The 14,506-nt window shown below is 40.8% G+C and overlaps 1 protein-coding gene across 6 annotated transcripts in view; it reads right to left on the bottom strand.

Moving 5' to 3' along the window:
* The window catches only part of arhgap32b (Rho GTPase activating protein 32b), a 574,866-nt gene that overhangs the window by 217,112 nt on the left and 343,248 nt on the right, over positions 1-14,506 (bottom strand). For all 6 annotated transcript variants that reach the window (XM_060846659.1, XM_060846660.1, XM_060846663.1 and 3 more), the window contains one exon: positions 12,773-12,859. In XM_060846659.1, coding sequence (XP_060702642.1) covers positions 12,773-12,859 — 87 coding nt within the window. The remainder of the gene's footprint in view (positions 1-12,772; positions 12,860-14,506) is intronic.

Genomic DNA, 14,506 nt, shown 5'->3' with positions numbered 1-14,506 from the left:
GCGATTTTAATTTTTACTCCATCAAATACCTTGATTGTTTGTCTTCTTTTGGCCTTGTAAAATGAAATGTCTGTAATTTAATCTTGTGTCTGTTGCAAACTTTCCTCTCTGTTCATTTTGTGACGTTGTTACTCCTTTAACAAAGTAATGTGCCCTTGGACTTTTTTCAAAAGGGGCTGTAAAAACCAGAGGTTCAGATTTATCTGGAATTAGTCCACTTTGACTATGGCAAACAGATACTACATAAGGCAATGGACTGGAAACGGGCTTTTAATTTTATTTTTAAAACACCTGTACAATGAAAGGGGAGTGGACAGTTCTTCCAGTTTGGTTTAGTTTTAGCTGGGTACCCCAAGAAGCTGCGGGCGGTTAAAAAAGTGGTTCCATGTTTCAGCCAATGAGCCCTGGCTGATCCTCTCTGTAATCTCTCCCTCCTGCAAGAACTTGCGTTTGAATATACCGTTTTGCCAAAGGGTGCGTTTATGGTATTTTGCAGGAGCTACCATGATGGGCAGGTTTTCAAATAGTTGTGGCCCTGAATTCTTTTTTTTTGTTTGCGTTTCATTCACTAATCCGCAAATAAATTCTGTTTCATTTAAAACTGAGTGGTTTGACCAGCTGCATCACTCCGGGAATATCCACCTTATACCTGCTTAAAACACTTTGTAAAGTTAGGGTCTGGGCTACCTTCCTGAAATGTTTTGAGGCAGCCTGGCCTGGTCCATAACAATTTCACCTGCTACCTTTCAATCACTCAAGCTTTACTACATCTCAAACTACTTGCAGTGTTGCTGAAAGATCACAGATCTGAACCATTAATTGGTTTCTCTGCACAGATGCTGTGTGACCTGCTGAGTATTTCCAGCAGTTTTTTCATCACTTTCCTGTTCGAGGGAATTGCTGTTAATTGGTTGTTGTAATTACTACAAAGTCTCAGGGACTGATTTTCTAAACTGAGTTATTGGATCAATGTGGTTTTGCATGTGCTAAAGATGTAAAGATGGTAGCATAAATGTAAGTTTGAAGTTCTTCTCCAGCTGATATAGTTATAAAATTAGAATAGTTTGCCCTTGTAAGAAACATCTTGCACTATACAGAACAAAATACAAACAAGATTAGGGACAATCCTGAAATATTTTATAAATATATTAAAGAGAACAGATTAACTAGGGAAAGAGTAGGGTCCATTAGGGACTCAGGGGATGATCTGTGTGAACCAGCAAGATATTGTAAGACTGTTAAATAAATACGTCTGTTTAGTCTTCACTCTGGTAAAATAGAACATTAATATAGAATTCAGAAAAAGGGACTGTGAAAACCTTGCACGGTTTGACAGAAGAAATGGGGAGGCTTTAAAAGCTTTGATGGACTTAATATTAGGAAATTCCCTGGCCCAGATGAATTTCATTCCATAATGCAAGGCAGGAAATTGTAGTGGCTCTGACAAAAATTTTTAATTCCTCTCTGGTCATGGGGAAGGCTCCAGAAAACTGGAGGATTGGCTAATGTGGTTCCACTTTTCAAGAAATTACAGACAGATGAGCCTCACGTCAGTGGTAGGGAAATTATTGGAGGAAATCCCGAAGGAGAGAATTAACATCTGCTTGAAAGAGCGGGAGTTAATTAGGAATAGACAGCTCGGCATTGCCAGGGGGAGATCATGTCTAACATATTTGTTAGAATTTTTCAAATATGTGACCAAGTGTATCAATAAGGGAAGTTCTGTTGATATCATTTAAATGGATTTTAGCAAATGGATTTTAAGGTCCCACATGGAAGACTGATTAAGAAGGTTTAAGCACATGGAATTGAGGCAAATTTGGAGAGATGGATCAGAAAGTGGCTTAGGAATAGGACAAAAGATAGAGGAAGAAACTGTTTGAGTGACTGGAGGCCAGTGTCTAGCAGCGCATCAAAGGATCAGTACTGAATGCTTACTGTTTGAAACATACATAAATGATACAGATGAAAACATGGGGGCAAATGGTTAGCAAGTTTGCAGATAACACTAAGATGGATAGGGTAATTGACAGTGAAGATGATCACTGTAGGTCACAGGAAGATGGAAATGAGTTGGTCAGATGGGCAGACCAGTGGTAGATGGTATTTAACCCGAATAAGTGCAAGATGATGCACTTTTTGCCAAGGGGTGTGTTTGTGGGATGCTGCTGGAAATTGGAACAACTAGGTTGCAGGAGATAGCGTGTTGTGCAGAGGGACTTAGGAGTGCTCGTACATGAATCACTAAAAGTTGATTTGCAGGTGGAACAGGTATCCAGGAAGGCAAATGGAATTTTGGCTTTCATTGCTCGAGGGATTGAATTTAAAAGGAAGGAGGTTCTGATTTAATTATACAAGGTGTTGGTGAGGCCGCATCTGGCATATTGTGCACAGTCCTGGTCTCCTTACATGAGGAAGGACTTACATATACTGGCTTTGGAGGTGGTGCAGAAGAGGTTCATCAGATTGATGCCAGAGATGAGGGGGTTAGCCTCATCTTAATTCTAGCCATCCCAGATGGCTCAAACTGTATTTCCCTGAATGGTAGCATATTAGGTAGCTCAGAGGAACAGAGGAATCTTGGGGCAATTATTCACAGATCCCTGAAGTTGGTAGAGCACATGAACAGGATAGTTAAAGCAGCTTATGGAACCCTTTATTTTAGTCACTTGTGGCATAGAGTATCAGAGCAAGGAGGTAGTATTAGACTTGTTCTCAGCATCGATTAGGCCATAGCTGAAGAATGTGTGCAGTTCTTGTCACCTCACTATAAGAAGGGGGTACAGTGGTGGTTCACCAGGATGTTCCTTGGGATGGAGCAATTGAGCTACAAGGAGAGAGCAGACAAGCATAGATTGGTTTCTTTGAACAGAGAATGTTGAGGAGGTCATGATTGAAGTGTCTAGATGAGGAGGGATATGGATAGGGTGAGTAAGGAGCAGCTGTTCCCCTCGGCTAAGTGGTTCAACAAAAGGGGGCACAGTGTCAGGGTAAAGGACTGGAGATTCAGAGGGCATTTGAAAAATTAATTTCATTCACAGGGCGATAGGAATCTGGAATGCACTGCCTGGGATGGTAGTGGAGGCCAGAAACCTACAACATTCAAATAATATTTGGATAAGCCCTTGAAATATAACATTCAAAAATATGAGATAAGTGCAGGAAATTGGGATAAACACACCTTTAGTGGTAGTTATTGTCGGTGCAGACTCGATGGGTCAAAGGGCCTTTTCTGTGCTGTTTAACTTGATGGTTCTTTACTTTCCCTGCACCTTGTTTGCCAATCATACCTTTCCAGAGGTCTGACTCTCTTCTAGCTCTGGTACTGAAGGCACCAAGGAGAATCAGCCAATCTCCCTCATCGAGCAAGACTGTGCCACATTCAAACTTGGATTGCTAAGTAATAAACAGCATTAAGAACACACAAGTGCCAAGCAACTATCAACGCCCATTAGAAATAATCTTCCTGGCTATTCAGCAGCATAATCACTGCCAAATCTTCTACCAGCAATGACCTGGGGATTACCATTCACCTGAACTTAAATGGATTTGCTATACAGATACTGCTGTCGCAACAGTAAGTCAGAGAAAGAGTATTCTATAGCTGGTGACCTGTTTCTTGCATTTGATGGAAAGGCTCTGGGGAGTCAGATGATGTGATGGAATACTCTCCATTTCCCTGGTTGGGTAGTGCTCCAATAACAACAATGAAATTTTAAAGTATTCAGATCAAAGGTGCTTGTATACTTAATGAACATCCCACGTGTCAACACACTATGATTGCAATGTTTACTACTTACAAGATTCAGTCCAACAACTTGCCAAGGTTTCCTCAATAGCATCTCCCAAACCCATAATATCTATCACCTAGGTTTTGTCCTCCATAAGGAGGGCCATCAATGCTAGCTCTGCTCTAAGTCACACACCACCTTGATTTGGAAATGTATAACTGCTCGTCCATCCTTAGTCAAACCCTATAATTCTCTAGAACTTTGACAAGGTTAAACTCACCATCAACCTCCCAAAGTCAATAAATGCTGGCCCTGCCAGTGATGTCCACGTGCTATAAAATAATTACAAAGACCTTAAGAACTCCATTCCACAAGTTTTGATATCTCCAGCTGCTCTTAAAAATCAGAAAGTCTTTGAAAGATACAAGATATTCCCCAACTCTGTTTTCACTCCTGCAATCCCCCCAAAAAAGATGTTCAGCAATCAGTTCATGAAAAGCAATACATTTTCAAAATTCTGTCTGTGACTCATTTTATTTCAAAAACAAGAATAATTTCAGGCAAGAGTTATGTTGATTACAAAGTGTGCACTGCTTGCGTATAATGAGTCTTCAATGTTTGCTGCAATAAGGACTTTGTTGATAAAATAGAAGACACATGGTACTATAAAAGGAAAGAAGCAACCTAAATTGATAGTCAGTTAAAGGGACAGGAACAGAGTCATAAATGTGACATTTGTTTGGACAAAGATGCAAAAGCTTTGCCTCCAGAAGTCAACAGGTACCAAAGTTTCAATATCAAAATTTATGGACAATACAGAAACTGATATGGTGGTCAACTATAGTGAGAAACAGGCCAGTAGACTGGGCACTGATGTGTCAGAAATTTCAATGTGGAGAAATATGACTTGAAATGTTTGTGAGGAAGACTAAGGAAAAGAAATATACACTAATTAATAGATAATTAAATGCCAGACACAATGTTTAGGTGCACAAGTTCACAAAGCAGAATAAAAATATATAGAGGATCCTGGGTTTGAGCACAGAAGCAAAGAAACAAGGGAGCGAACTTGGGACATCAGCAATTTATAAACATTATTGTATTGTTCAAATTAGCACTCATACTTCTCAATTTGGTAATCAGAGTTGTCCATCATATTTTCAATTTCTTGACTTCCATTTCCATTGATTAACAAGTTAAAGCCAGTTAGGTTCACCACAAGTAGAACATCAGAGGTTATTCAGACAGTGATTTTCACTGCTTCATGCAGTGTTCTGATGATAAATTCTGAGGCACATTCTATGTAGAAATTCATAGGATACATTACAAGATGCCATCATATGCTCAAATCACATACCTTAATTACATCATACACCAAGTAAGGAAGTTCACTGATGCTACAAAATGCTGTTGGCCACAGTAGGATTAGAGATAAAGGAATAGCAGGAATCGGAATCAAAAGTTGGGGGAGGGGGTATGAGAGAAAAGATTTTCCCCTGCTGGAAGGTACAAATGCTGCTAACGTTTGTTTAAAAAAAAATATAGGACAATCTTTTCAATTGCTGCACAATCAGGAGAGGTTTTGTTGTTCATGTTCTGACTGTAGAGCTGCCAATCTACACTACAAATGCAAGCTCAGCATTTCTCCACAGTGTGCACTCCTTTTGCTGTCAGAGTTTCTTGATGAATGGACTGTTCCAGTCCAATTATTGATCTTTTTAGTTTGCTTCTTATTTAGCTCAGTGGTACACAGAAAGCTCCTTCATTGAACATGGTTAAAAGCTGAAACTGTTTCAATCTAAGTGAATGTGTTTCATTTAACCCATTCACTGCCTGCCTTCTTTACATCACCTACACAGCTACATAGACATAGCTAAAACATCCCCTGGACCTTGCCAGCAAGGTATTTAAGGCACTGCTTACACAATAATCTTGACAATGGTTGTGTAACAACAGGGACACTGTCTGATCAGCATTGACTACACTATCACCAGGAAACCATCTGTACACGTCATTTAAGCAAAATCTTAAAGGAGGCAAGTTAGAAACACAATGGAAATTCCAGAGCTCAGAACGCAGGCATGTGAAGGCACAGCAACGTTTAAAGGCGGTCAGGGATGTACAAGCATTCAGATTTAGAGGAATGTCAAGATCTTAGGTGTTTTTAGGATGGAAAGTTCAGCAACAACAGGAACAAGGTAAACAAATGGCATAGAAATTATAGGAATATCATCCACATGACCGAAAATGGCAGCCGGTAAATGCACAAGAGCAATGTTTCACAGTTGCTTTAAGTCATTTTCGCCACCGACTAGTTAAATATTGGAAAATGGTTTAGGAAGGTATATCTCAAAACTATGCAAAGCTCATGCAATTCAAATTAATTAAGATTCACAAAGAGGGAGAGCTATGAAGTGACGAGAGAGTGAACAATTTGTGAAGACAGCAGATTTTACAAATCCACGTCACCTTGCTGAACTTATAATTTTACAACTTCCACAGTTACAAAGTACATTTTTTTTAATCCAGGAACAATAGTGGGTCTTCAGTAACCATCATTAAAAAAAATAGTAACAATTCTCAGCGAGAGGAATAACATCACGCTCAATTGTTTCAACTCTGTCTTTCACTTTAGCAAATAATTTGTTTCTGCATTTCCAGTTCACATTAGACAGCCCCATTAGTTTAGACATGACTGGCTTGTTCACTGGTCTGTGTTATACTAATTGTTCTCAGCACAGTAAAAGTGACAGAAGAAGTGCTATATCTGTCCTGGAACAAGAACGGCAAAAATGAGCCCATGGTATTGTTATTGTTAATGCTCATGTTATTATCATTGTTATTAACAATCCAATAACCCCGCTGCCAGGGATCATCCAAGGGCACCTGAGGGGTGAGGACAGAATCAAACTCAGCTCCATGTGATTGGCCAACACTTACCATACTCAAACAAAGATTGGTTGTTGAGATTATGGAAACCATCACATTGCCAGGGTCAGAACCTGCACCAAGCAGAGTTATATAAAACTTAATGGGACAATTGTGTCTCAATTACAGAAGTAAGGTCAACCGCCAGACTTGGTTTACAACGAATAAAAAGCTCAGAGCTGATTACTCCAGGAAACTGTGTCCTCTGTCACGAGTTAAATGCCATTAAATAGCTTGGTGAGCCAGAACATGGCTTGGTGAGCCAGAACGTGGGCGGCACGGTGGCACAGTGGTTAGCACTGCTGCCTCACAGCGCCTGTAGACCCGGGTTCAATTCCCGACTCAGGCGACTGACTGTGTGGAGTTTGCACGTTCTCCCTGTGTCTGCGTGGGTTTCCTCCGGGTGCTCCGGTTTCCTCCCACAGTCACAAAGATGTGCGGGTCAGGTGAATTGGTCAAGCTAAATTGCCCGTAGTGTTAGGTAAGGGGTAAATGTAGGGGTATGGGTGGGTTGCGCTTCGGCGGGTCGGTGTGGGCTTGTTGGGCCGAAGGGCCTGTTTCCACACTGTAAGTCTAATCTAAAAACATAAAAGTGCACTACCAACAAATTACTTGTGAAACCCAGAAAAGGTACAAAAGAAAGTTTGATGCTAGAATGGATGAATTTCAGACCAGTGGCCCATTGAAAAACTTGCAGTTTTGTCTATATGAAGAAATATAGAGTATCAGATAGTGACAGATTCACCCCATGTACACATTTGACAACAGATTTGATTCAGTAATTTTGAATATATAGTCACTGGGTTTAGCTGCAAGTTATAAACTAAATCAATGGATGGTCACAAAGTCACACTGTTATGAAGACATCGTTTGCAGTTAAAACTGTACTCAGAAACAAGCAAAACAAAATTTGATGCTCCAAAGCCCTCGACGGCCTGAACAGAGAACTAGATACAGAGAGCTCACTTTCACAATCTATAAGACTACATACATGGTTTCCTGGTCAGTTCACCAACTGTACTCCTAAAACACAGAAATGAAAATCTCAGCTTTTATCAGTTGGCTGAAGAGTATCTTTTGAGTTGGAGAAGGAGCTGAGAAAAAAAATAAAATTAGTCAGGTTTCATATTCCTGCTGTGTACTAGCTGAATACAGGTGGAATATGCAGACAGAAAGACCAAATGATCACAGGACTGGACAGGGTCTGGAGTTGTAGATCTGCCAGAATCCATGGAAGTAGAGCCCAGCTATAAATTCAGGAGACAGGGAGAAAAGAAAGCGCAAATTTTATATTTATAAATGAGCAAGGAAGTATGCAGAAACTACATTTGCTATTAATGCAGCTGTTTATGCTCAGTTTATTGCGCATTTAAGGAACAACCTGAATAGTAGTACCAACATTACTCTATAAAGGAATCATCTCCACCTCAACAGGATTAGAAGACTGCTTGACACAGGTCAGCACACAAAATTACTTTTAAAGAGTGGCAATTTTTTTACTGCTCACAGAAAGCGCATTTTTTTTTAAAAGAACATTTACTTTAGTATTTTACCTAACGATTCTTATCTGATTGCCCTACTCCAATCCTAACAGTAATGGTTTGTTGACTGATCAAGGTCATCAATTGCCAAAATTGGATAATAAACCTTGAAATAAGGTGTCAAAAATCCTGCTGGCCATCTGGCAGAAGAGTAGAGATTGAACACACACACCAACAGGTTCAAGAACAGCTTGATCCCTGCCATTATCAGACTGCTGAATGGACCTCTCAAACTTCAAATAATGTTGATCTTGCATTGTGCATCTCCTGTGCAGCCGTAAACTTGCATGCCTCATTTAAGCACCCTATGATCTGGCTGTACTTCTTGCAAATCAAAGCTTTTCACTATACTTAGATAACATGACTACAAAAAATCAAACCAAATCAACATTGTGTTTCAAATTAGGTGGCAGTCATATTGTGTTTCAACGCATCAATACAACTTATTCCCACAATCCATCTCGGGAGTCTGTTATATAGAATGACCACTTGTTCACAAATATTGTTTCCACTGATGAGTTTTACATTTACTGTCTCAGCAGAGGAGATGTTATCGATTTGCTGTTCTGGACAAGGCAATATTGCTCAAGATCAACACTGTATAGTATCAACACTTTCAGAATCTGAAAAGTAGTGATCCTATCAAAACTGCATCTTTACCGTTCAATGAAGAGCATGTCTAATTTACACAACTGCTCTTCACAATCATGTTCCTCCATCCCTGGTTGCTCTCTTCTATAACCTTACAGCAGATAATGACTTATAAGAGCTGATCAGTGACTAGGAAATCTGCAAGTAATTCATCTCATGATTCCCAAAACCTGTCCACCATCTACAACACGCAACTCAGGAGTGTGATGGAATACACACAATTTACTTGGATGGATGCAGCTCCAACAACATTCAAGATGCTCAATATAAACCAGGACAGACCAGTCAGCTAGACGGAGACCATGACCAGTCAGCTAGACTGACCCACTCCATCCACCATCAATGGTCAGTAGCAGCAGTGTGTTTATCACCTACAAGATGCACGGCAGAAATTCACCAATACTCTTTCGTCAGCGCCTTCCAAATACATGAGCACTAATACCTAGAAAGACATGAGCAGGTGATACTTGGGACCACCACTACTTGCAAGGTCCCCTCCAAGCCACTTATCACCTTGATTTGGAAATATGCCACAGTTCCTTCGCTGGCACTGGGTCAAAATCCTGCAATTCTTTACCTTACAGAATTGTAGATGCAGGCAAAAGTGAGGACTGCAGATGCTAGAAACCAGAGTTTAGATTAGAGTGGTGATGGAAAAGCACAGCAGGTCAGACAGCATCTGAAGAGCAGGAAAATTGACGTTTTGGGCAAAAGCCCTTCATCAGGAATAGAGGCAGGGAGCCTCCAGGGTGGAGATATAAATGTGGTGGGGGGTGGGTGGAGGCTGGGGAAAATGTAGCAAAGAGGGTGAACGGGGGTGGGAATGGAGGTGACAGGTCAGAGGAGACGATGGAGCGAATAGATGGGAAGGGAAATTGGCAGGTAGGACAGGTCATGAGGACAGTGCTGAGCTGGAAGGATGGAAATGGGGTAAGGTGGGGAAGGGGAAATGAGGAAACTGGTGAAGTCCACATTGATGCCCCTGGGGTTGAAGTGTTCCGAGGTAGAAGATGAGGTGTTCTTCCTCCAAGCATCGGGTGGTGAGGAAGTGGTGGTGAAGGAGGCCCAGGACCTGTATGTCCTCGGCAGAGTGGGAGGGGGAGTTGAAATGTTGGGTCACGGGACGGTGGGGTTGATTGGTGCTGGTGTCCCGGAGATGTTCCCCGAAGCGCTCTGAGAGGAGGCATCCAGTCTCCCCAATGTAGAGCAGACCGCATCGGGAGCAACGGATACAATAAATGACATTGCTGGATGTGCAGGTGAATTGTAGATGCGCCTATACTAAATGGATCACATCAGTTCAAGGAGGCAGCTCATCGCTGTCTCAAGAGCAATCAAGAATGGACAATAAATGCTGGCCCAGCGTGGAAGCCCACATCCCATGTGTGAATTTTTAAACACCCTGCACTCAGGTGCATGTAACTGTGCATAGCATTCTAAGTGTAATTGCATCAATGATTTAACAACAGTTAGGATTATAGTGTCATAGAGTTACAAAGGTTTATAGCATGGAAACTGGCCCTTTGGCCCAACTTGTCCATGCTTCCCAGTTTTCACAATTAATCTAGTCCTATTTGCTTGTGTTTGGTCCATATCCCTCCATATCTATCCTATCCATGACAAAATTGTACTCATTTCCACCACTACCTCTGGCAGCCCATTCAGACACTCACCACCCCTTGTGTGAAAAACCTGTCCCTCTGGACTCTTTTATATCTCTCCCTCTCACGTTAGACTCTCTTACAACGGAGGAAAGCTGTTGGCTATCTAACTTATCTATGCCCCTCATGACTTCATAGTCATGACATAAAGTTACCCCTCAGCCTCCTACGCTCCAGGGTAAAAGTCCCAGTCTATCCTGATAATTCAAGCCTTCCAGTCCAGGCAGCATCCTAGCAAATCTTTTCTAAACTCTTTCTAGTTTAATAATATATTTTTTATAGTAGAGCAACCAGAACTGCACGCAGAACTCTAAATGTGGCCGTATCAATGTTTCATACAGCTGCAACAAGATATCCCAACTCCTAATCTGACCAACGAAAGCAAGCATGCTGAAAGCCTCCTTATCCACTCTGATGAAGGGTTCCTGCCGAAATGTCAATTTTCCTGCTCCTTGGATGCTGCCTGACCTGCTGTGCAATTCTAACATCGCTCAAACCTCGACTCTAATCCCCAGCATCTGCAGACCTCACTTTCGTCTTCTGGCTGAGTTGATCAAAATCTCGTTATTATTCCCAAATAACCTTCTTTACTCTCCAATATACACCAATCTTGGTGTCATCCACAAACTTACTAACTATACCTTCTAAATTCTCATCCAAATCATTTACATAAACGACAAATAGGAATAGACTCAGCACCAATCCTTGTGTACACTGCTGATCACAGGCCTTCGGTTTGAAAAACAAAGCTCTACCACCACCCTCCGTTATTCTACCTTCAAGCCAATTTTGCACCAAATTGGCTAGTTCTCCCTGGTTTATGTTACTGTTACTTCTCAATATTGATATTTTACAGCATCCTGACATCTGATTTAGTTTACTCACTGCTGCTAAACATTCTGGCGATAATTTCAAGTTATTGTCAATAAGGATCTGATATTTCTCAATATTTTCTATATACACTATTTTCTTTCCATTTATACGATTGTTTCTGGATTTTTTTTGTCACCAAGAATTGGCACTGACTGTTATTGGGATTGTTTCAGAGAGAAGGCATTGATGGCCTCTTTTAGTACCCTAATTACACTGCAGCTCTTAGACTCTGAAAGTGCTTCTGCGAATTACTTCAAATCACTGTTCTTTGATTCTCGGCACTTTCACTATGGGAAGAATTTTTCACTACTCTGTTCAGATTTTAAACATGTCTTTCAAATCTCCTCTGACCCTTCTCTTCTCTAAAAGGATCAACCAGAGTTTCTCCAAACTCTTTTCCGAACTGAAATCCCAACACAATATGCCTTAATAAATTGACTGCCTTTCCTTAATTAATCCACATTTGTCCAAGCGATTATAATATTGATCCAAATGAATGTTTCTAAAACCAGTCCCAACAATAGGCTTAAACTATCTGGCCTATCGTGCTGGACTTATCCTTATACAATTTTTTTGAACAAAGCTGCAAGATTTACAATTCTCCAGTCCTCTCATATCATTGCTATATTTAAGGAAGATTGGAGAATTATGTCCAAAGATAGTTACAATACCAGTTTAATTTCCACTTATTTTTTTCAGTATCTTTGAATTTGTACAATCAGGTTCTGGTAACTTATGATTTTTCAGTGTAACCAGCCTTTCTATTATTTCCAGAACTATGGAGCGTATTCAAATGTAGTCTACTCAACATTCATTCTACTGAACCATCAAAAGCATTGCTCATATGGAGTACCTTGACGACATCAATGAGTAATGAAAAAGGGAAATGGACTTCACAATGGACTGGTATAGTTTGGAACTTATGCTTAAATCTGGCCACTGATTACAACGGTGAAGGCAATTTGCTAAAATCCTTCAGATTGGAGTGTCTGAATGTAACATACAGACAAGTAGGCTAATAGCATTCTGCAGTATTGGACCAACCCAGGTACAACCTAATTGGTCAAGGATCCTGTCTCTCTGAAAGTGTTATTGTGGGCATTGAGTCACATGTAGACCAGGCGGCAAATTTCCTTAATTCCAGATTGATAGTGAATTCAAAGTCCACCATCTCCATGGCAGGATTCAAACCCAGGTCCCTAAACATTATGGGGGTGTCTGAATTAATAGTCCAGCAATAATATCACTAAGCTATCGCCCCCACCCCTCACCATCTGCTTCTACAAACACATCATCCTATTGCACTAGTCGTATCATAGAACACAAAATGCATCAGTACAGGGGCTCATCTGGATTAAGCAATAATCAGTAGGTTATGTAACCTTACCTGACAGGAGACCTGAACCAGAAACACAAGTTCTTTGGTGTCGGCACCATTCTTGCTTGTATCACTCTGCTCCTCTGTCAGCGCCAGCTACACAAGGCCAGGTCATCAGGAAGGGAATGTAAGAAAAAAAAATTAGGTCAAGGCCAAACTATTCATTAAATAATGCACGAGGATTTAACCCTCACTGCTAACCCTGGAGTATACTGTGCCCATGTTGTGGGAAATGCAGTGTAAGGGCAAATAATTACAATCAGTGACATCTTTACCTGCCGGTTAACACAGGGTCTCATCAACCAGTGATACCCAGCCAGACTAAATCTATATTTAAAAATGGATCGTCCACTCAAGAGAACTTCATATTCAAACAGAGGATCTGGTCTAAAGGGTTAACATATTAAGCATTGTTTAAAAAGATACGCATGTAACCTCTCTTGGATGCACAGCACATAATTAAAGAGAAGGACCAGCTATTCATTTGCTAATTCCTTTAGCATCTTTACCAAAACAAAAAGCTGGCATCTGTATGCAATTTGACAAAATTAAAACCATTTTGCCAATCTATTTTAAACCTCAGATTATGGTTGTGGAAATTAATTTGTTTTTTGCGCTATTTGTGCACGACAATTATATGAGGCTCTTACAAAATACAGAATTTAATGAGAAGGAAAAGCTCATGAATGGCACAAAGTATCTGTCTTTCTGATAGTATACAGTTCTTAGATAACAAAAGGTTCTCTGAACAAGGTGTCAAACGATCAAAGCTCTGCCAGCACTGAATAACTTCCATTTCAAAAGGGAGCATCCCACTGCAGCCTCTTACTTACCTCTAACAATGCTTTTCTTACAATATACAGACCAACAGAGGTTCAACAGATCCTTGAGTCATGTCCAGACACTAGCTAAATGCTGGAACTATGCAGCAAGAAAAACATCCATTCGCCTAATGTTTGGTTGATCAATCTGCAAAAATCCATCGTTTTTATCGAGCAGACCACACGGCGATCATTCAGAATGTTTATAACTGGAGTCACTGAGCTCCCCGTTAATCCATTTCCGTACTACCCGTTTCATGCTCAATTTGCCAGGCTAAGGCAGCTGCTCTGTAGTAGGATGAGTCCCACAGGATTAGGACCGACAGTATAGAGCTCAGCAGCAGCCAAGAGCAACACAGGGGTATGTGCAGCAATAATGTGCTTGCCAGATATTTCACTGCTCAAAACGCTCAGCGGAGACATGAACAGTTCATATTAAAAATCTTTATATAAAACATGACATTCACTCATTAACTGAAAACAAAGCTTGTCTTCTGAGCGGCCATGTAGCACTGTTCAGGCTGACTGTGTATGCTGCAGCGTATTAGGGCCGGGCTAGGAGAGATTCCGAACTCTTGCATAATATATCCTTTTCAAACCAGAAGGTCATATCCTTGCTTTCTCCTGAACTTTCTATTCTAAATCATCCTACTTCCACTTCTATTACTACAGGAAGAATTATTTCAACAATATCAGTAAGTTTTCAATTGAATCGAGCACTCTTGCTTTGACTTTCAGTGCGGTGTTCCTCCTCTCTTCCCCCGCGCTCACCCCCCCCCCCTTACAAACTGCACATGACATTGAGCTCATCTTGACTTCCTCCAAGCATTTCACTGTTTAAATGTAAAATGCAACACAGACTCTATACCCAAATAGATGTAAGATTTTCTGACTGTGGAACTGTGTCTAAGCAGAGTCCAGT

This window comes from Hemiscyllium ocellatum, chromosome 29 (assembly GCF_020745735.1).
Source record: "Hemiscyllium ocellatum isolate sHemOce1 chromosome 29, sHemOce1.pat.X.cur, whole genome shotgun sequence".
NCBI lineage: Eukaryota > Metazoa > Chordata > Chondrichthyes > Orectolobiformes > Hemiscylliidae > Hemiscyllium > Hemiscyllium ocellatum.
This window is presented reverse-complemented; position numbering and strand designations above follow the sequence as displayed.